We start from the raw sequence: 22,365 nt of genomic DNA, 5'->3' as shown, positions 1-22,365 counted from the left end.
AGGGTATGGGGTGTGGAGGTGTTATCACACAAGAAATTGGTAGGGCATGCTTTAGTTCATAGTTAATGTGGCAGAGCCATGCATGCCATTAAGTAATGGCACATGGTAGTATACACTCATGTGGCAGACATTAATAAGCAGACCTTCCAATGGGAATAACTCTCAATCTAGGAGTCCGACCGAGACAAAAATTATATCACCAAAAAGATCTTAATGAGTCAAACATGATGGTGGTGCTATTTTTGGACTTCAAGGAGGTCAATAGAAGAAAGAATGTGCCACCACATACTCATAACGGACCTTGAAGATTAGGTAAATTTTTACACAATACTTTCGTTAATAGGTCCTAAGGGGGTGGGAGGGTGTGCTACAATGTAGGGTCCATTTAATCACAATGCTACCATGTGACATTCATATATATTCGACGTGGCACTACCACATCAACATAATATGAGCCCACATCATGAGAACCACATGTGGGGAGGCTAAATAAGTAATGTATGAGATGGTAATAAAGATGAAAGAAAATCATAATAATCAAAACTATAATAGGTAATGGTAATTTGATTTAAAATATTTTTTTTTTGTTTGTATATTTTTTTTTGTTTGTTATTTTGTGTGTAAATGGGTGGGAGTAGCTTGTGGTTTTTGAGACCAAGACTCAAGGGCATCTATGCTGCAAAATCAATTAGAGATAACACCCGATTTGTGCCACAGTAACCCATACTCATGGTTGGGTCTGTGGCCAAAAATTTCGAACTAGTGGAATTTTCACGAGAAAGTGTCTTAACAAAAGAGCATGCAACCAACCACTCTACACTTTCTCTCTACACCATGTGAGTATTATATGATTGTTACATTATTACAATCCTTTACTAAAATAAATTAAATCAATTTAACTCCCTTTTATTAATGGAATGAAACTTTTCATAGTGAATCCTTATCTTAACCATTACATTATAGTGAAAATCAATAATGATAAATTAATTTAAATAATAGACTATCTCAACCAATTTATTATACTAAAAATGGATAGTGATAGAGTCATTGACAATAAATTGTAACTTCTATTTAATTGTCTTTATCTTCATAAATGTAAACATTGTTACTAACATGCCTATAGGAAATTGTGACAAAGACACGTAAAATGATACTTATAGTTTAATAAATTTTAATTGTGAGATTATTATTTTTATGGCCATATATATAATAAAAATGATAATTAACATATTTGTGTAAGCTTAATAGCTAATAACATGTGTTTCCTCATAGTAGGTCATAGGTTCAAATTGAGAGGAGGGAAGAGTATGTATGACCCTATAAACTTTAATAGTTAAGACCTTAAAAATAGACTTAATTCTACATCTTCAATTGGATGTACTTTTGGTGGTTGGGAGACATGTTTTTATCCTTCTCACATGGGTTCAATACCCACATGTAATATGTTCAACTCATAATGAGTATATCCTTGTAATGACTATTGTTGAGGAGGATTGGTACATGTAGGGTTTGAGAATCCCTTGAGAAGAGGATTGGTGCTTCTAATGTTTGAGTATTAACTAGCACAGGAGTGAGGTAACACTACTAATCTTATACTTTTACTATCAATAGTTAGGTGACACTAATGTGAAGTAGAGAAAAATGTTAGCTATAAAAAGAGTTAGGTGAGAGTAATATGAAGTAAAGAGAAACAATAACAATTGAAATTGAAAATATGGCTTTTCTTATAATGTGTTAAATCAAATGTTGCAATTGAAAATATAACATTAATATGATAGTGTTAAATCCAAAGTTAATGAGGGTCATGGAAACCACATTAGTATTTGACACCGTTGAAGATTGGTAATGTCATGCCCCTACACCTGCGGTAGTCTTCCAACCGCTTATAGCAAGGTGCAGCACCACTGAACACTTCCTTTTCACCAATACTAATGTTCATGGACTACGCCTAATTCACTTTTCCTTAGTTTGTGTTTCACAACCAAGCAATGTTATGTTTATCCTTTATACTAATGAACACCCATACTCATTCATTATCATCAGCAATTATAAAAGAGAACAACAATTGCACAATATAAAGGGAGGGTCAACTCCTTGAACAATGAGTCTGCCCAATAATATATTAAGAATATCATTTCACAATACACAAGTATGTCTTGGCAAGACCAGGTCTCATACTTAGCCAATTTTACAATAGAGTAAAACCTACCTTTTACAACCTTTGTGCACACCTTGCACGATGGGCGGGTGCTCACCTGAGACACCAAGACACCCTCATCAAGTCTTCACACAAATCTGCACTTTAGAACAACCCTGGGCACACCTTGCCCAACCTTCGACCAATTCCAAGAACGCTAGCCAAGTGAGCGACCTCCTATGAGAAGTGCGCATGAGCTATGCGCATTCCCTTCTCTTTTCTGCGCACTTGTCTTCTCCTTGAACTCTTGCGAAGATGCTTGTCCAATGCGTTGATGCCAAATGAACCTCCAAACGCATCAATATATATGCCTGTTTGGAGTGGGTGGTGGCTTGCCCAGCCGACCCCCAAATACAAGTTTACACACCCCTTAAGCACTTTGCACATGTCAGCCAGCCCTCTAACATGAGTCGGCCTCCATCTATTTCACCCACGCTTCATTTGGGTATAAACTTCCAAGTGTCGTAAATTGGCGTTCAGACTTTCGTCGCATATAGCTCGCCCAAACGTCGCTTTTCCATGTGCACGCGCCCGCTCGTGCACTCGCGTGCCCGCCCATTCACCGCGCGCACGCGTGCCCGCGCCTTAGTCCGTCGTGTGGCCCGGCTCGCCTGCGCCCAACCGTGCTCAGCTAAACTTGAGGACCTTACATCCTCCTCTACCTAAAATCGTTGTCGTCCTCGACAACATACCATCTCGGTAGCCATCCACCAAGATCATCATTATCTATGATGTCAACTTTTCCACATAAGGCAAACATCCCTGCAACATATGTAGAAATCCATCTCCATCATGTCTCAACCAACTGTCACCAAGATAACCATACCAAGGCATACACCTCAATGGTATGTCATACATAAACATCATCTCGATCCATGATCATCGATCCCTTTTGCCACAATCTCCACTGCAACATCCTGTGTCGACCTCATCATGTGTCATCCCTCCATGTAGTCTTTCATCAGATGCTAGCACATGTGTGCCAACATGTCGACCCAACAGCAACATCTTTCTGCCATGTGTTGACTCGTCTCGACTAATGCCAACATATTTCTGCACATTGGTACCCCTCATGACTCGAACTAGTCGGGTGATCAGTCCAACCATACGCCCAAATCATAAGAATGCACATCCTTATGCCACCACAACTCTTTCCTGACTTCTGCTACATCTCGGACTCATCAAGAATCTATCAATCCATGCTCAGGTCCATGGAAACTCCATCTCATTTTCAACATGTTCGAGCCATGGTCTTGTTGCACAAGAGTGTACAACCTCTCCACTAGCTCGTACATCTCCATAACGGTACCTGCACAACATCCTTTTGCTTCGGCACTCCCCATAGAATGTCCATGAATGACACCTCTACAAAAGCACCTGCTTTATGTCCCTGCATAACTGTCATGCTCCATATCTTCAACCTAATGTCCATGACTCTATTTGTCCATGATGCCCAACTCATGTAGACTTCATCCCAACATCTGGCGATCTGCATCCAAGTCTGCAATCTTTCATAAAGAAGCCTCCTCCCAAGGCCCCTTGCAAAGTTGGTGTGGTTCCTCCCTGCCAAGGCCTCCACACCAACCCATCTCCAAGGTTGTTTATAGAGAAAGGAGGGCCAGGAAGTTTCCTCCCTGACTCTCATCCACCCATGTGTTAGATTGATGTTGTGTCCTCAAGTATCTATGAACAACCTCAATCTCCTCACATGTACATCCATGCTCACCTAGGTTGTCTTTTTTCAACTGAAAGTCATATATGCCCATATCATACATGCAAAAGTCCACTATCCCAGAAAGATCTCTACCTCTGTAATCCTCATCAACCACTGCCTCTGAAGTAGTACTCATACTCCCTTCATTTGCAACACCATTGTGAAGATCATCAATAGAAGATGCTCCCATCAAGTGTCTCCATGTTCGTGAGATTGCCTTCTCACTTCCTTCATTCTTCTTCCCTATTCTCGCAATGAAGTCAATCAAATTCCTTTCCTTCGTTGTTTGAGTAACACTCCCAAGTCCTCTCTGCTCCACATCCTCATGTTTCACATTTGGATCTTTGGGATACAAAACCATAGAATTCATCCTTGGCCTATACCCCAAGCAACTCCTCCTATTCATCGGTACCATCATGGTTTTTCCTTCAGCTGTGATCAAGAGAATGTCTCAGTCCACCATTGGTATGGCTTGTGCAAGATCCATGAAGTCCAACCCCAACACCATAGAATGATCATCCATGTCCACAACCCTCAAGTCCAACTTTCCAAACCACGATCCTACTTTCACCTGAGTGTCCTTCAACACACCATCAATAGCTCTTATGGTAGAGTTGATTGCTTTGAAAGCACTCCATTCCCTCTCCATCTTTGCTTTCTTCCCAAAAGACTTTGCTGCCTTCCTACTTAAGAAGATATGAGTAGCCCCCGTATCCACCAAAGCTGCAAATCTCTTGCCCTTCACGGTTACGTGCACAAAACTTAGCTTCAAGGAATCACCTCCCTCTGTTGTCTTTGTCTTGCGCCTTACATCAGCAACCTTCTTCAAGAATTCAGCCTCAGAAGTGTCAATTGGCTCATGCTCCATCATGACTTTCCTTTTAAGGTACTTCACCTCCTTGCTTGGCTCTTCTAAGCAACCCGATCTTCGTTCAGCTTGACGTCCTTCAAGCTCGTCCTCCACCGCATTCTGCTCAAGTGAACCAACCAAGTGTCTACTGATTAAGTTCATAGAACTAAACTTCCGAATATCCTCTGGATTCTCTCGGTAGTGAGTTCCCAGCCTGTCAATGTAGTCGAGCTCTTCCTGCTCAATCACAACAACCTTCTTACCAAGAAGCTTCTTCTTTATCTCTTCCTCAACTTGCTTGATTTCGGCTTTCACCCTGGCACTTTCCTTCCTTAACTGGGCTCTTTCATCAAAGAGCTCTTGAAGATCAAGACCACTCTGTTGGATCTCCTCATCAAGTTCCTTGAGTTCAACATCTATCGTACTTTCGCATTGGCTCCTGAGTTCTTCAAGTTCTCTTCTTAGTTCTGAACAACTTTCCTCAATATTCATGTTCTCAACCTTCATCGAAACCTCGTCAGAACTCCATCAACTCATTTGTTCCAACACTTTGTACTGGAAAGCTTCAACTGCACTATGGCTAGACTCACCTATCGTAGGTTCATCTACCATCTCTGCTTTTTCAGCCTTCTCCATGTTCACCAAGTCACTGCAACCACGAACCAACTCTTGTTTCACTTGTATGTGAAACAACTTCCTTCACCTGTAGGTACCTGTCATCAACTTCCAAGTGTATGCACACTTGCTTCACCCAGCTTCCTGCAAGACTCCTCCAAGTCTTCAGACTAGCTCCGATACCACCTTCACTTCGGTGAAGGTGTGTAGGAGCTTCCACCTTCAATACTCTGAATCAGTTGCTCTGATACCACCTGTCATGCCCCTACACCTGCGGTAATCTTCCAACCGCTTATAGCGAGGTGCGGCACCACCGAACACTTTCTTTTCACCAATACTAATGTTCATGGACTACGCCTAATTCACTTTTCCTTTGTTTGTGTTTCGCAACCAAGCAATATTATGTCTATGCTTTATACTAATGAACACCCATACTCATTCATTATCATCAGCAATTATAAAATAAAACAACAATTGCACAATATAAAGGGAGGGGCAACTCCTTGAACAATGAGTCTGCCCAATAATATATTAAGAGTATCAGTTCACAATACACAAGTATGTCTTGGCAAGACCAAGTCTCATACTTAGCCAATTTTACAATAGAGGCAAACCTGCCTTTTACAACCTTTGTGCACACCTTGCACGATGGGTGGGTGCTCACCCGAGCCACCAAGACACCCTCGTCAAGTCTTGACACAAATCTGCACATTAGAAGAACCCCGGGCACACCTTGCCCAACCTTCGACCAATTCCAAGAATGCTAGCGAAGTGAGCGACCTCCTATGAGAAGTGCGCATGAGCTATGCGCATTCCCTTCTCTTTTCTATGCACTTGTCTTCTCCTTGAACTCTTGCGAAGATGCTTGTCCAATGCGTTGATGCGAAATGAACCTCCAAACACATCAATATCTATGCCTGTTTGGAGTGGGTGGTGGCTTGCCCAGCCAACCCCCAAATACAAGTTTACAAACCCCTTAAGTGCTTTGCACATGTCAGCCAGCCCTCTAACATGAGTCAGCCTCCATCTATTTCACCCACGCTTCATTTGGGTATAAACTTCTAAGTGTCATAAATTGGCGTTCAGACTTTCGTCGCATATAGCTCGCCCAAACGTTGCTTTTCCGTGTGCGTGCGCCTGCACGTGCACCTGCACGCCCGCCCATTCACCACGCACCCGCCCGTGCACCAAGCGCCCACCTCTCCAACCCCGCGCCCGCCGGCTTGTGCTCCCGCGCGACCGCGTGCCCGCGCTTTTGTCCGTCGTAACCGCCCAACCGCGCCCGGCTAAACTTGAGGACCTTACAGGTAAGTTGGTAACATAAGAGTAAGTAACAATAATACGAAGTATAGAGAAATTAGGACAATTTGAAGTAGAAAATATAAAGTTTAGTATAATGTGCTAACTTTAATTTTGAAATTAAAATTGAGTTTAATATGATGTGTTAACTTCATTGTTAATAATATAGATAGAAAACAAATTAATATTCAGAAACAATTATTCTTTTTTAATAGAAGGTTGCACTAAACGAGTTTAAATTTGATGATTAAATGATTCCTACATTACATGAAAACTTTTACTCTTTGTTCACTATTTTATTTTAAATGTTTGTCCCCAACTTTATAAAACACTTGCAAGAAAAAGGATATAGTTACCTCCCTCGAGAGAAGTATTTGTATAGTACAAAGGTAAGAAAAGTGGAGTATTTAAAAAACAACGCTAATGTGGGATAGAAAATGAAATGTTATCCATTAATGAAGAGCTGATGAACTTAGCGAGATCATGTTAAAGAAAATCCCCATCAATATATGGGATTGTTATGTTCCAAATAGAAGTGAGGCTTTAATAAGACTAAGAACGGTTAATTTCAAAGTTTAAAATATGTATGTATATTTTTTTAAAGTCACCATGAATTGGTAATTTTTGAATTAGTTGAGTTGTGGGTAAGTCAAATATATTATAAACTTAATAATTTAATAACAGCAAAGTTAACAAGAGCAAAGGTTACCCTGAGTGGGGGAGTGAACTCCCCCACTTCTTGAGCCCAATTTTGAGACTTCAACATTTAAAAAAGACAATTTGTGGGCGATCGTGTTTGGGTTTGTGACCGTGTCCAATAAGACAATATAACAATTAAAATAGGCCGACCATAGATACATGGGCATGGTAAAATAGATATATGTTCGCGCTCGAGGGCCCCTATATTAATACATCTTCAACGTAAACTCCACAGGAGCGGTTGAGCTTTGGCGATAAAAGAGTTTTATTTCAGGCTATTTTTGGGCTTCTGTAGTACTCTAAGTACTCTATTAGATCGCAGCGGGTCTTTGATTTTGGTTGGGCAATAAGAGAGAAACATGGAGTACGCAAGATCCCGAGCAACAGGCGCTGGGAGAGAAAGTGACTGGCAGAGGTCCGTACTACCAAAGCGGCCTCGCAATGATCATGGATATGACGATACTCGTGGTCGTTCATTGTCTGGTGTTTACGTTAACCCTAGGGAAGACCTCAGGCTTGCTGAAAAAGTTGGCGACAGAGTAGGGATCCGCTTATTGGATGATGATGTTCATTCTCGTTCTCTTCCTTTTCTTGATGAACATCATCTTGTTTCGCAGATTCGGCCGCTTACATCTTCAAATAGGTTAACGATAGATGAAGGGTTGAATATCAGGTCTGATAGCTATAGACTCGACGCTTTATTAAGGAGGAGGCGGCCTGTGGATGATGTTCAATATCTACCAGAGGATGCATCGAACACACTGTATGTGATGGGTGTTCCCAGTGATTGCACTAGTAGAGAAGCAGGTCACATATTTCGCCCTTTCCGTGGTTTCAAAGAAGTGAGGATTGTTAAAAAATCCAAGGAATCCAAAAAGTCCCATGGTGGTAGAGAAGGAGAAGAGGCGAGTGCTGTCGTTGTTCTGTGTTTTGTGGAATTCGATAACCCAAAGTGTGCTGCAACTGCCATGGAAGCTTTACAAGGGTATAAGTTTGATGAGAATGACAATGATTCGCCCTCGCTAAAGCTGTAATTTGACAGAGAGAGGAATAGGTCATCCTTTGTGCAGGATCAAGACCGACGTCGCGATTATTACCGTCATAGTCGATAATTTTTTGAGCGAGACAATCTATTTTGCTCCCATTAGGAGAGTCAATTTAAACCAATGTGTTTCTTTGTGTTATTGTTGAGTTTAGACATAGGTAGAAAAATATTGAAATGGTAAATAAATTTGTACAAGTGATAATTCTAGGTATGATTGAGGCCTAATTCAAATTAAAAGGGGGTGGAGGGTAGGTGGGGCGAATACATTGATGAAATGAGTCAACCAAGCACATATTTAATAAAGCTTATTTCAAAAGTTTTAGATTTAATATTAAAATGATACTAGTCTATTGGTTTCATTTCTATTATAGTTATTTAGACTTATTATTTAGGGGTGGAAGTTATTCTATGAGTTTTTAGTGTGTTGACTCTCTAGTTCATGAAAGGATGTACTTTATTCATATGGATAAATTCAATATTTTATTTTATTATACAACCACATCAAATAGGCATGTTTTTGTCTAGGTAATATATCACATGAAAAACCACTAGGTCCATTTATTCTTAGTATGATAGCTCTGGGAGACCCTAGATTCTTTAGGGTTCAATTCCAACTCAAAAACATGGCTCAACATCATTAAAACAATATACTCATTATGAGCTCAAAAATTCACTTACATGAATAGAGCCTAAGCAGAGAGGAATATGCTCCATCTCACAACCATTCAAGGTAAATCCATATGCCATCCAATTAGCATATTTATAATAATTCACTTTTAATTTAAACCTAGATATGTTACACCTTCATGAATTTCAACATAATTCAATGAGAAAAGGTTTAATATTTATAATTTCATCTCTTCATCTATTTATTTAAAAATTAGTGAAGAGTTTGACGTGTTGACATCCATTCATGAAGATTTACAATATACGATCCAACACCTCCCTTACCATTTTCATCTACTACTGGTTCCTTCACCAAATACCACAATGTTGTCAATAAAAAGAAGACTACTCAATGTGAAATTTTACTATTATTTTCTCCTCTTTTCACTCTTTTTTAAGATACCTAAAACTTCAACCACTGATAGAAATAAAAAAAGGGGATAGGAATATAAGAGAGAAATGATAGGAATCCCATGATCCATCTTATAGTATGCAAATTCATCTCTATGTAGGATAGAAATAGTCTAAGTTATAACCAATTCAATTTTACAAAAGTTTTTGCTAAATCAAGTTTCGATGTGAGTTTGGATTGGGCTATTGAAAAATAATCCAAACTATTCATCTCACTCGCACTAGAAAAAAAATAAGTTTAACCATAAAGAACAGCCTTTTCAATAGAAACAACATAGGAGAAATTTTTGATGATGTGTTTTGAACCAGCTAGTGTGGTTCATCATTAGGACCATATGAAGATGCAAATCATGGCATAGGCTTAAATAGAGGGTGATGTAGAGACCGAAAGATCATATAATGGCTAGTTTATGAAAATTAAGATTTTAATAATGATTATTAAGATCTTTTTTTCCACTCAAAAAATCGTAATCTTTCATTATATGGTGAAAAATTACATATAGTATTTGTTATTCAGCATATGCGATTTGTGTCAGTATGTCCAAAATATTTACAATTCCATTCTTGTGAATGGCTGTGTCAAAAATAAAAAAAATCATCACATAGGATGATGCTGTGTAGAGTTCATATAGAGTTCATATAAGGATATTTACACCTCGCAGGGTGTTGTTCATAAATAAAACTAAGTTATCTACATCATCATATATGCCCAGTAGTACTACAAAATTTAAAGACCATCCACCTCATGGTAGATATGATCTATATAAGGCTTGTGGTAGTATTGGTATTGATAGGTACCCCTCTGTTCTTGTATTATCCATTGTCCTCTTAGCAGATGCGTGGCTTCCTTGGATAATCCATTGGCACTGTGGCTATGCTCCGTGTAGATATGATGAACATAGATCGAATTAAAAAGAGATTTGAAATGCATTACTTCATCCAGAATATTTAAGAGTGTGTGCGTGTGACATCCAGTATTCTTGTTGATCCAATTTATAATATTATTTGAGTCACCATAGATTTGAATGTCTTTGTAGTTATGATATAAAGCAAAGTGCAAAAGATGTCAAAGAGTGATAAGTTCTACAAAGTTGTTCGTTCCTACGCTGAGACCCATCTTCTTTGAAGTAATGTTGTTCTGAGAGTTATAGTATGATCACCCCCCATCCCCCCACATCTGTGTTGCTGAGTAGCTCCATTGAAACATGCCCATATAGAGGAGTATTCTATAGGGTCCGGCGCAGCAGGTGCGAGGTGGGGTATATTCAGTGAGTTCAAGATAGGATGCAATGATTTTAGCAATAGTGGACTGCGAGCAGATCATGCCATTATCATAAGTTAGTTTATTTTTGGGCAGCCATATTGCCCAGCATATGATCAAAGGTAGGCACGGCAGGTTTGCTCCTACATGTGCACTGTTCCAGGCTTCCCATGCTGTTGATATGCTGTCACCTTACCATGTTCCCGTGAACTTGATCTCAGTAGCCACGTCTTTCCATATTTTGTTTAGTAGTAATGCAGGAGAGGAAGAGATGTTCTATCAGTTCAGTGTTTTTTTTATAGAGTATGCACCAATAAGGACCATAAAAGGATATGTGCATAAGCGAGTCCCCTGTAGGAACCTTATTCTGAAGGATGCACCAAAAAAAAAGTCTGGTCCAGGGAGGAGTTTTTAATTTCCAAATGAGCTTCCACCATCACTGTATGATTTCTGGTTGTTTGTTTTGAATCACACACAGGTAGCCTTCCTTAGGAGAATAGAAACTAGATTCGGCCTTGCTCCACATGAGCTCATCTTGGCCTTCCTTGATGCGTATATGAGATTAACTCAATGCGTTAGTATATTCATCCCAAATGAGGTGCGAGTGGGGAGGCAAGTTAAGCTGCACGACTGATTTCCAAGCTTGTGAAAGAATGGAGGAATTCTCATGATCCACAATATGGGCTATTACTTTTATGTTCTGTTGGTTAAGTAATCAGATAAGCTCTCGTGTAAGGAAACATCCACCCCCCCTGCTCAAGTCAATGGGTCCATCATAATGCGAGCACTAGTTCCTACATTGATTCTCCAAGTAAGGTTACTACGAATGAGGGGGAGTGAGCACAATAGAGCTTTCCAAACTGATGATATGCCTGTTCTATTCCAAAGAGCCAATATAATCTGATCGATGGATTGGAGGGGCCAGATGTATTTGTGGTATGAAATGGATGTCCAGAGATCATGCTCGGTAAATAATGTCCATCCCATTTTTGCAGCTAGAGCACGTGCAAAGGATGGTAGATCTTTAAGACCCCATCCTCCCCACTTTTTTGGCAGGAAAATCTTGTCCCAGCTTATCCACACAAAGACTCATCTGTCCTAACCTCCATTCCAAAGGTATCTACAGTAGATTTGCTTGAGACAAGCTATAATGCCTCTAGGAATCCAGGCTAATGCCATCTAGAAAACCGAGGTAGCCTCCACGACATATTTAATTAACACTAGCCTTCACTCTAGATAGAAAGCGTTGGCTCCAATGGGATATCCTTTTCTCAAATTTGGTGATCAACCAAGTCCAATTAGCTATCTTATGTCCCAAGCACTTGATCCAGAAACCCAAATATTTGAAGCATTGGTCAAGTGGTCAGGGGTTATAAGGGAATCGATGCAAGGAAAAATTAGACTCTTGTGCAGAAGTGTATGCCTGAGAAATGGTGGATTTTGTATGATTTTCCATCATACCAGTAGCTCTGAAAAAAGTGGCAAGGACCTTTTCAAAATCGATCGAATCACGAATACTTCCATCCAAGAAGATGAGGACATCATCCACAAACAGGAGATGAGTCAGGTAACACTGATTAGTAATATTTAAAGTTGATAATCTGCAAATATGCTTTTCATGATAGATGAGTCTGCTCAGGCATTCCATGATAATCAGGAAGAGGAGAGGAGAGAGTGGACAACCTTGCCTGAGTCCTCTTTCAGCATGGAAGAAAGTAGAGGCAGAGCCATTTATGAGAAGATTGTAGGTGGGGGTTGATATGCATGCCATTACCCAAGTGGTAAATGTGTGGGGTAAGCCCGGGTGGATAAGAAACATTTTGATATAAAGCCAACTCACTCAGTCAAATGCCTTGGCCACATTAATTTTGAGGATGATACCTTTTAGTCTTCGGACGCGAATGGAATGAATGGCTTCTTGAGCAGTATCAATGGCTTCATGTATCTGGCGATCTTCAAGAAAGGAAAATTTTTCAGGAAGGATATGTTGAGATAGGATAGGCTTGCTACAATTAGCAATGATTTTGGTAATGCTCTTGTAGAGGCAGTTGCAGAGGGAGATTGGCCGGAAATAATTAACGGAAATGAGGGAATCAGTTTTAGGGATGAGAGAAATAAAGGTAGAGTTGATAACATTATACAATCTACGTGATGATTGACATTCCACCACAACCTTTAGCAGGTCTAGGGCCAATAGGTCATAAAAATCCAAATAGAATTCGATTGTCCACCCATCTGGACCCAAGATTTTTTCCTTTTTAAACCACATTAAGACCCCCTCAAGTTCCTCTATGGGGACAGGAGAATTTATTTCATTCGCAGCTTCCTCCCCCACAAATCTATGGACTAGTCTAGCCACATGTATGATATCTACTAGATTGGCTTGTTTGGGGGATCTAAACAGATTTCGGAAGTGGGAGGTGCCCAATCTAGAGAGCTTTTGGAAATTTTCAGCTTGCTCTCCATCATGTAAGGGCATTTTCCAAATAGTGTTTGCAGTCTTCCTTCCCTTGGCAAAATTTTGGTAAAATTTGGTGTTTTCATTACCTGCCTTTAACCAAATAGCCCCACTCTTCAGTTTCCATGATTCTTCTCTCTCCTTAAGAATCTTGTGTTTCTTCTTTTCAAGCTCAATTAGCTAAGGCAAAACTAAGATTTCTGTCATCCATCAAATTGTTCAGCTCAGCTTCAATGGCTGTAATCGACTGTTCATCCTTAGCATTCTTCTCCTTTGCCCATGACATGGTTAATTGTTTAAGCTGAGATAAGTTGTGGTAGAAACCTTCAGCTGCTGATCTGTGATTTGTTATAGGGTGGGAGGTCCAAAAGTCCTTGACTAAACATGTATATCCCTCATCTTAAAGCCAAACATGATTGAATTTGAAGGGGGCCTTTGGATTGGCATCAGGTCCAAGAATCTCCATCTAAATAGGAGAATGATCTAATATTCCCCCTGACCCCACCCATTGTCTATATTTGGATAATCTTTGAAGCAGGGGAATTTTGATTAGAAATCTATCGAGCCTTCTAGCTAGGTTTGCTTCCCCTACTCTTTGGTTCCTCCACATGGTCATAGGCTTGTTCATGGGGACATCTGTAAGATTGTGCTGGTCCATAATGTCCTTAAAAAATCAGACATGGGGTCAAATTCTGCTTGTGATCCCCACGATTCCCCATATCATATGGAGAAATTTAGATCACCCCCTATGATAACCTGATCCATAGATGTCATGTCTGATCGAAGAAGGAACTGCCAGAAATCTTCTCTCCTTTGGCAAGGACCATATAAATTGATGATTCTCAAGGTCACACCAAGCTCAACTGAGGAAAGATCCATTCTTATAAATCCCACTCCTCCCAAGTGGCAAATACATTAAGGGATCAATTATTATATCCTACGACTAAACCGCCAGCTCTACCTATGACATCCAGGGCATGGAAGTGCCACCTAGCTATGATGGTAGTTAGGGTTTGCTCAATAGAAATAGCATTGCCTAAGGTATCTTGCAGCATTATAATATCTGTCGGCTCATTTGAAATCAACGTCCACATGGCTAGTTTTTTGTAGGTACTAGCCAGACCTCTGCAGTTAAAGGCGAGGAATTTCATGGTGGAACCCCTCCGGGGTATGCAGTGCTATAAGAACCCCTTCCATGGTGGATTTATTTCCAGAGGCAACTTTGGCTCCATCTTTTTGAATGGATTTTGTGAGGAAATATTTACGCCCTCGGGAAGATTGTGAAGAAGGTCCAGGGTAGGTTAGACCTAGCCCAGATTGAGAGTCAGGACTTGGTAAGTGTTGTGAGTGAATATTGTAAGAGTGAGGCAATATTGAATGGGAGCCGGCTGAAACCCTGGATGAGGATGGGGTCGGATGAATGGTAAGGGAGGAAGGGGCGACGATGGGCAGAGGGATGGATATCTCGCACGTGATTGCAGGTGCCAAAGGTGAAGTAGAATCCAAAGTTTAAACAACGGAATGAGACTATGTAGATAAGTGAGAGGAAAAGGGTAAGAGAGGAGTAGTACCCAATTTTCGTGCCAAATCCGTAGTTACAACAGCTCTTGACCGAGTCAAAGGTGGCGAGGGCAGCTTGTAGGTCTCCTCCACAACCTTTAAGGATTCACCCATGTTGAATTGTTTTGGAGCTGGGATGATGATCCAAGAAGCCGAAACTGTAGATTTTCATTTTTGAGGTGATGGAGAGCCCATGGGATTTGCTTGTTTCGTGAGCAAAGGGAATTCCTTGAATACATGCCCTACCTTATGGCACCTTCCACAGTGGAACGAAACACCCTCATAATCCAAAATCTATACTTTGGTGTAGTGCCTCCACTTCAGGGTAATCTTCTCTTCCAAACCCTCCCTTGTGTCAAAATGTATCGGAATTCTCGGCAGCGCATGGTTTTTTTTTTGTACATAGGTCTTATCATATTCTAGATAAGTCCCAAGGGAATTTCCAATCCTAATAAACACTGCTTCAGACCAGAGTTGTAGAGGAAGGCCTGGTAATCGTACCCATATAGGTCCTACTCCAATTTGCTCCTATTCCGAATCAAAGAGTGGTGACCAATGATTGAGGAGGACTGGTGCCATCTCTATATGCCAATATTTCACAAGTATCAGATTAGAATAGTCTTCCTTAGAAAAATGTAGGGCAAACCAACCTCTAGCCAAGCTTTGAACCTCTGGAAGTTCCTAAAGTATGCCTCCCCGGATCTCTTTTTCGCAATTTGTGAGCCTAGTTGCTAAGTAAGATCTTCCTCTCACATGCCCAACAAGAACCCTATTGGCCTTATCCACCACCTCACCCATTGGGATATCTGCGCCAAATGTAATGGTGAGGTCCTTTGCTGAAGATTTCACGCACTTGACATTTCTCTTCCCTGTTCTTAGTGTCGATGGGTGTTCTGTCAACGGATCTGTGCCCACATCCTTCAGAGAAGCCGTATCTTCTTATTTGATAACCGAAGAGTCGAAACAGCCCGAAGGGAGGATATTAGGGTTTGCGAAAATAGGGGAGAAGAACACGAAGGGGGTGTAGGGTTATGGCTGGGGAAGAGATTGAAAGCAGGTGAATGAGGCAATATGGCGGTAAGGAGTTGAAGAGTTCCGGGGAAAAGTGGGGGACAATCAAGGCACGTTGATTCCAATGAGAGAGATCCGAAATGCAGCGACGAGGAGGAGGTTCTAGGAAGTGAGACAATCGGCAATGAACCCTGGTAAGGTAGAATACGGTAGTCAATGTTAGGGTTAGGGCTGTGACTGCCGAAAATGGTTTTTCCATCAAATGGATCTAGGGAATAATCAAGGGCCTCCTCTTCAATCTCAATCTTGTCCATTGACGAAAACCACCACCGAAACCAGCAGAAGGATAATTGACTATGCGCACAGGAAACAGTTGTTGATAGGTCGAAAGGAGGTGTTAACAGCTACCATGGGAACCCAAAATTACTGAATTAAATATTGATGTTCTATCTCTGTGAAGGTGCAGGGATGCGCGTGGGCCACCTCCCTGCCTACAGACATGTCAGAGCCCATAACATTTTTCCTTCGATTATTAAGATCAAATAATATTCCTATAATATCGTAAACATGTTTAAGCTTCTTCCCACATGACTCATTCAAATTTTCATATAAGATATATGGGTGGGATACGTATGACTCATTATCTCTATCTATTTTAATTACTAAATCTTAATTATTAAATCTTAGATGGCCTCTTTCTCCGTCACACCCTTCTCTCAATAGCTTGGGTTTCAATAGCAAAGGTGGATTCCTTCTTTTGTTGGATCTGCCGCCAAAGTGTTGCCCTTGAATCTGTATGAATGGATCTCAGTTGGCCTTCTCATGGTTGCCGCATGGGTTTCTTGTGTGATTCAAGCCTCTCTCGATGCCATCCCTAGATTATATGTTTTGATGGACTACTGCTAAACGAGTATTTCTTTGCAGGAATTGAGATTAAAACCATCATCGCAATAATGTTGCAAATTGCCTCAACTGATCATCATTTATGGTGCTTACCACTGTGCTTGACTCGTGTGGACACAAGTCTTCAGGATGAACGCATATTTACAAGAGTGATATAGAATTTGACACCACATACCAAATTCTCCTGGAACATAAGAAAGTCCTAGATTTTCACCTCCAGCGAACACTGTTATGCCACCTAGGACAATTTTGTGTTCCTTCAAGCAAGTGTGGCAAGATGATTAGGGAGGCACATTATAGTCGGGTCTCTTGACATTTTAGGGTAAACAAGAAAGTGGCAGTGTTGAAGAATTATTATTATTGGTCGAACCTTTGATAGGACATTGTGAAATACATGAGATCCTACGCTAGTTACAACATTTCTAAACCTACAATCAAGAAGCAAGGCTTGCATAGTCCTTTGTTGACTACTAGCTAGCCCTTAGAATTCATCTCCATGGATTACATGTCGAGCCTCGTTTCTACCAATCATGAGAATGAATTTGGTTTCGTGGACATCAATATATTCTCTAAGATGGTCATTCTATTTGCCTACAAGAAGACTATCACAAAAAAATCCATTGCCAAACTATTCTTTAAACAAGCATGGGTACACTTGTATCCCATAATCCAATATCTCATATCGACATAGCGAGTTCCTAAGTGAATTATAATCAAGCCTTTGGTCGTTGATGGATACCAATCTCACTAAGTCCATGACCTTCCACCACCAAACTATTGGCCAAATAGAGGTCATCAATAGGATGATCATGCACATGACGCACATGTACAACTCGAAGCACCAACATACATGGGATCAGAGCCTCGCCTCTGTTCAGCATAGCTACAATAATGATATCAACAAATTAACTCACCGCAACTCCTTTTAGGTGGGATTGGGATTCTAGCCATTATGTCAAATTGATGTTGCCATACCACTTGCAGCTACTTAGGAAGATTTGACTCATGTCCAATATGAAGCTGACAGGGCTAACAACTTCATTGAGTACATCTAGCACATTCTCCAGCATGGACAAAGAAAATGGTAAGTACAAATAGCATCATGATCAACATCAAGTACCACATAAGTTCTAGTTGGGTGATTTTTTTTACATTTGCTAAAGGAGCGTCTTGATGGTGACCACCACAACCTTTGACCACTTTGATATGGGATTTACACCATTCTTAAGGTTGTATGAGACAATTATTTCAAGCTCAACATTCCACCATTCCTTGTCCTGCACCAAGTATTCAATGTATATCAGATTCGGCCATACTTTCCCCCATTGTTGGATACATCTGATATTGTTGAGCAACTGAAACCAAAAGAGCTCAACCCAAGTTGTATCGAATAGGACAAAATTGATAATATCATGGGAGCACAGAACAAGAACACTCGCTAGCAGAAGATCCATCTATATTGAGTTTTCAAATGAGGCAAACTCCTTGAATAAGGAAAGTGGCTAACCGGGGACCAGATTCAATGAAACTTTCCTCACCTCATGGAGAATATACACATAATGAGGACCATTTCTTCCTAAGGGGGGAGGACTCATCCAGGTAGATTTTGGTGGACACCATCCTATTCTACCTAGGCCTCTAGAATGTTTCGTTAGTTTTCTTAAGCATAGCACCATTTACTATTTTTAGCTATTTTTTGGACCTTGAACTAACAAAGCTATTTGTCTCCCGTAAATGGAATATTTTTGAGGTTCGCAATAGTCCCATAGCCATAGGTAGGTGATTTCTGCAAATCTTATCTTACCTGGAGAGAAATTTCTAATGAGGTATCATATGTGCCAAGAAAAGATCATATGGCCAAGTTATGACCCCTAGAAGTTGGCTTACCAAAGAAACCCATCAGGGCCCACAAACTCTTGGGGTTCCATTTCCTAGGGGTAGGGTTTTGGTTGTTTAGGGTTCCCATTTGGTATTAAATGATATAAGTCGCTTAAGCTTCATTGTAACATAGTTCATAGGGATGTAGCCACCACATCTCTTCTTAGAGATAATATACCATCACCTGAACTAGTTTATTTCCATTCTATATGTAAGCATGTTTCATTTCTTTGATATTAATGAAATGAAGATTTATTTATTTTTTATCTATGTGTTTATGTTTCTATTTTCATTTTTTGTGTTCTTTCATAAGTATGGATCAGTGGTATGAAAGTGGTCTACTCTTTCTCTATTTTTCTTTGCATGTCCCTAACAAGGTTGGGGTATAAGTAGTTAGGGCTCAAACTAGTTCAACCTTTGCAAGACAAACCTTGCAAGCCCCGTTGGCCTCCATGGAGGAAGAAAATAAAGATGAGGGAGTAGTGGATCCCTTCAAAATATTGCTCAAAGAATCCCTTGAGCGAGAAATGAATGCGATGATGAATAAATTTTCCCATATCCTTCGGCGGATGCCCATAGGTGACATATCTTCATTAGACAACCACTTTAGAGGCACCACTCCCTTCAAGGTACAATTAAACTTTGACATTCACATATTTGAAGGCTAGGCTGATGCAAACATTGTAAAAAGATGGTTAAAATATGTTGCAAGGATACTTTTCGATTCATGATTTTCCAATAGGTAACAGATTACTTTTGAACTCCTCAAAGCTGCCCCACATGTTGAGGACTAGTGGGAAACCTACTATGAATATAGGAATGAGAGAAAAAACTCACTATTTTCTACCACACCGACATGATATTCTTTCTAAGACACCATAAACGAACAATATTACCCCATGGGGAGCTATGAGGACATGTACATACAATGGACTATGCTGCGACAACAAAGGGATCAATATGTGGATGAGTTGAATAATATTTTCTATACATTTCAAACAAAATTGGGTATCAAATATTCTAAGAAACATATAGTGCTCAAATAGCACACTTATTTTGACAAGTACATTTAGGAGGAAATGTAGTTCTTGGACATCTCCTTTCTTGGTCCAACATACTCATATGTTTCCAATATTGAGCGGAAATTCAAGAAGAAGAAGAAGTGAGACTTTGTATATGCAAACCCAAAGCAAAGAAAATGTGCCCCCAAACCATAGAGAAAAGGGAAGAGTCAGGCTATGGCCCCTAGGAAAAATCCTCGAAGCCGCAATCCAGGAATATTGGGAAGTCATGGAAATGCACTTTTAAGTGGTGTAAGTTCCATAAAACTCCCACTCATAACACAAAAGAATGTCGCATGAAGCAGGAACTCGTTATCGAGCTTACAGAATTAGAGATGGATGCATGCCCTAAATCTAAGCCAAAACCCAATAAGTGAACCAAAAAGTGAAAGCATATAATTGACATTGAACCCACTCTAATGGTAGTGATCACCAAGCTCCAAAAGGTGGACCATGAGGATCCAGAGGATGGGGAGTGCTTCTTCCACTCGCAAATGTGGATACGGGGTTTGTCATTACAGTTCATCATTGACAATAGGAGCCAGACAAACCTGATCTTAGGTGAGGTCATTAAGAGATTGAAGCTACCAACAATACTGCACCCATATTCATACACCATCAGGTGGCTCCTCATAGAGGGAAATATCTCCCTATCAGCTAGCCATGCCACCTTCCTTATAATATCAAGCCCTTTGCATATGAGGTATTGTTTTATGTTTTCCCTTTGGAACTCTTTGATGTTTTATTAGGTCATCCATACCTATGGAAGCATCATGCTATATATGAATCTAAATTTCATTCTGTTATTATTGCTTTGGGTTAGAAATTTTACAGGATACCATAGGTAGCACCACCTATCGTCCTTTCTTTGATATTTTCTAAAAAATGCAGTAAGATCATTTCGCAGACAAGGAAATTTGTCTTCCTTATGATTCACCCTCAAAATAAGAGGAATATTTTGTCCACATCCATAACCTACAGATAGAGCTCATCTGCACAACAACAATATGGAGAAGGTTGTCGAGAAGTATAAGGACATCTTCACTGTTCCCACAGGGGTACCCCTACATTGTCAGGTCAAGCACTCCACTGATTTGACCTCGGGCATGACACCACCCAATTGAACAATCCATTGATGCTATATTATAGAGAATGATGACATCAAGAGGGATATTCAAGAGCTATTGTAAAAAGGGAACATTAGGCCCAGTTCATCTCCCTGTGGGAGACCAACCGTGTTGCTATAAAAGAATGATTGAACCTGGAGGCTCAATATTGCCTATAGGGCACTCAATAAGACCTCTGTTTGAAATAGTTATCCAATCCCACAAATTGATGACCTCCTCGACTTGCTCAAGGGGGCCAAATATTCAAGCAAGATTCACTTGAAGTCTAGTTATCACAAGGTATAGATTGAACATTCTGATGAGTGGAAGACTACCTTCAAATCCAAGGAGGGCCTTTTTGAATGGATGATCATGCATTCCAGGCTAAAAATTTCCCTCGAAACCTTCATGCAGTTGATGGAGGACATCTTATGATCATACAACAACTCATTCATGGTAGTGTACATGGATGACATCCTGATCTTCAACCATAGTTGGGAAGAGTACAAACACCATATCTAATAGGTCCTCCAAACCCTGTGACAATGCAAATTGTGTGCCAATTTGGAGAAATCCACTTTACCTATGACCCAGGTTCAATATCTGGGGTACATCATTAATGAGCTGGGTGTGCACGTGGAGCCAACAAAGATACAAGTTATTCAAGATTTATGAGCCTTAACCACTCTAACAGAGCTCTCCAACTTTCTAGGTCTTAGCAATTTCTATCCTAGGTTCATATTGGGATTCTCTCATATCACTTGGCCTTTGAATTAAGTCACCAAGGGCAAAGCGAAAGTAAAGTTATTTTGGTCTAAATTCAAATAGAAGTCATATACCAAGTTGAAGCATCACCTCCACTCGACAACAGTGTTCACATTACCAAACTTGAAACAACCATTGCAAACTGAGATAGATGCCATCGACTGTACTTTTGGTGTAGTTATTACCCACCAAGGGCATATGGTGGCATATCATAGTGAGACACTTTCAAATATAGTCTGAAGGTATCTCACTTATTACAAGGAGATGTATTCCATTGTGAAGGCCTACTCACATTGGAAGCACTACATTTCTGTGGAAGGAACTAAGACTTTGAGATAGTTGTATCTTTACAATAGTGATCCAAAATTCAACATCACATACCAGATTCTCCTAAAAGGTAAGAAAGTCCCAAATTTTCACCTCCAAGACAAACTATTATGCCATTTGGTACACTTGTGTGTTCCTTCAAGTGAGCGTGCTGTGATGATTTGGGAGGCACACTATAGTGAGGTCACTATACATTTTGGAGTAGAAAAGACAATGGTAGTGTTGAGGAAGTATTTTTATTGGTTGAACCTTCAATAGGATGTTGGGAAGTATATTAGATCCTACATTACATGCTTGATTTCCAAACCTATAATCAAGAAGAAAGGCATGTAAATTCCTCTACTAACTCCTAGATCGCCTTGGGATTCCATCCCCATTGATTACATGTCGGGCCTTCCTTCTACCAAGCATGCAGTGTTTTCGTGGTCATCGATAGATTCCCTATGATGGCCATTTGGGTGGCCTATAAGAATAGTGTCAAAACATAATCCACTTCCAAACTCTTCTTTGAACAAGTATGGGTACACTTTGGGATCCCA

The 22,365-nt window shown here is 40.3% G+C and overlaps 1 protein-coding gene across 1 annotated transcript; it reads left to right on the top strand.

The window, feature by feature from the left end:
• The first annotated feature begins 7,733 nt into the window (after positions 1-7,733).
• Positions 7,734-8,408, top strand: LOC149144282 (uncharacterized). The gene has a single exon (XM_089452106.1). It carries the CDS (start codon positions 7,734-7,736, stop codon positions 8,406-8,408), a length of 675 nt encoding a protein of 224 aa, XP_089308232.1.
• The last annotated feature ends 13,957 nt before the right edge of the window (positions 8,409-22,365 follow it).

This window comes from Pinus tabuliformis, chromosome X, assembly GCF_031772625.1.
Source record: "Pinus tabuliformis cultivar Carrire ecotype Pingquan chromosome X, CPIR1, whole genome shotgun sequence".
Classification (NCBI taxonomy): domain Eukaryota; kingdom Viridiplantae; phylum Streptophyta; class Pinopsida; order Pinales; family Pinaceae; genus Pinus; species Pinus tabuliformis.
Note: the sequence above shows the minus strand (reverse complement) of the source record. Positions and strands in the feature narration are given on the sequence as shown.

Coding starts and splice junctions, on each gene's coding strand:
- LOC149144282 (XM_089452106.1), top strand. CDS start 7,734: ATGGAGTACGCAAGATCCCGAGCAACAGGCGCTGGGAGAGAAAGTGAC.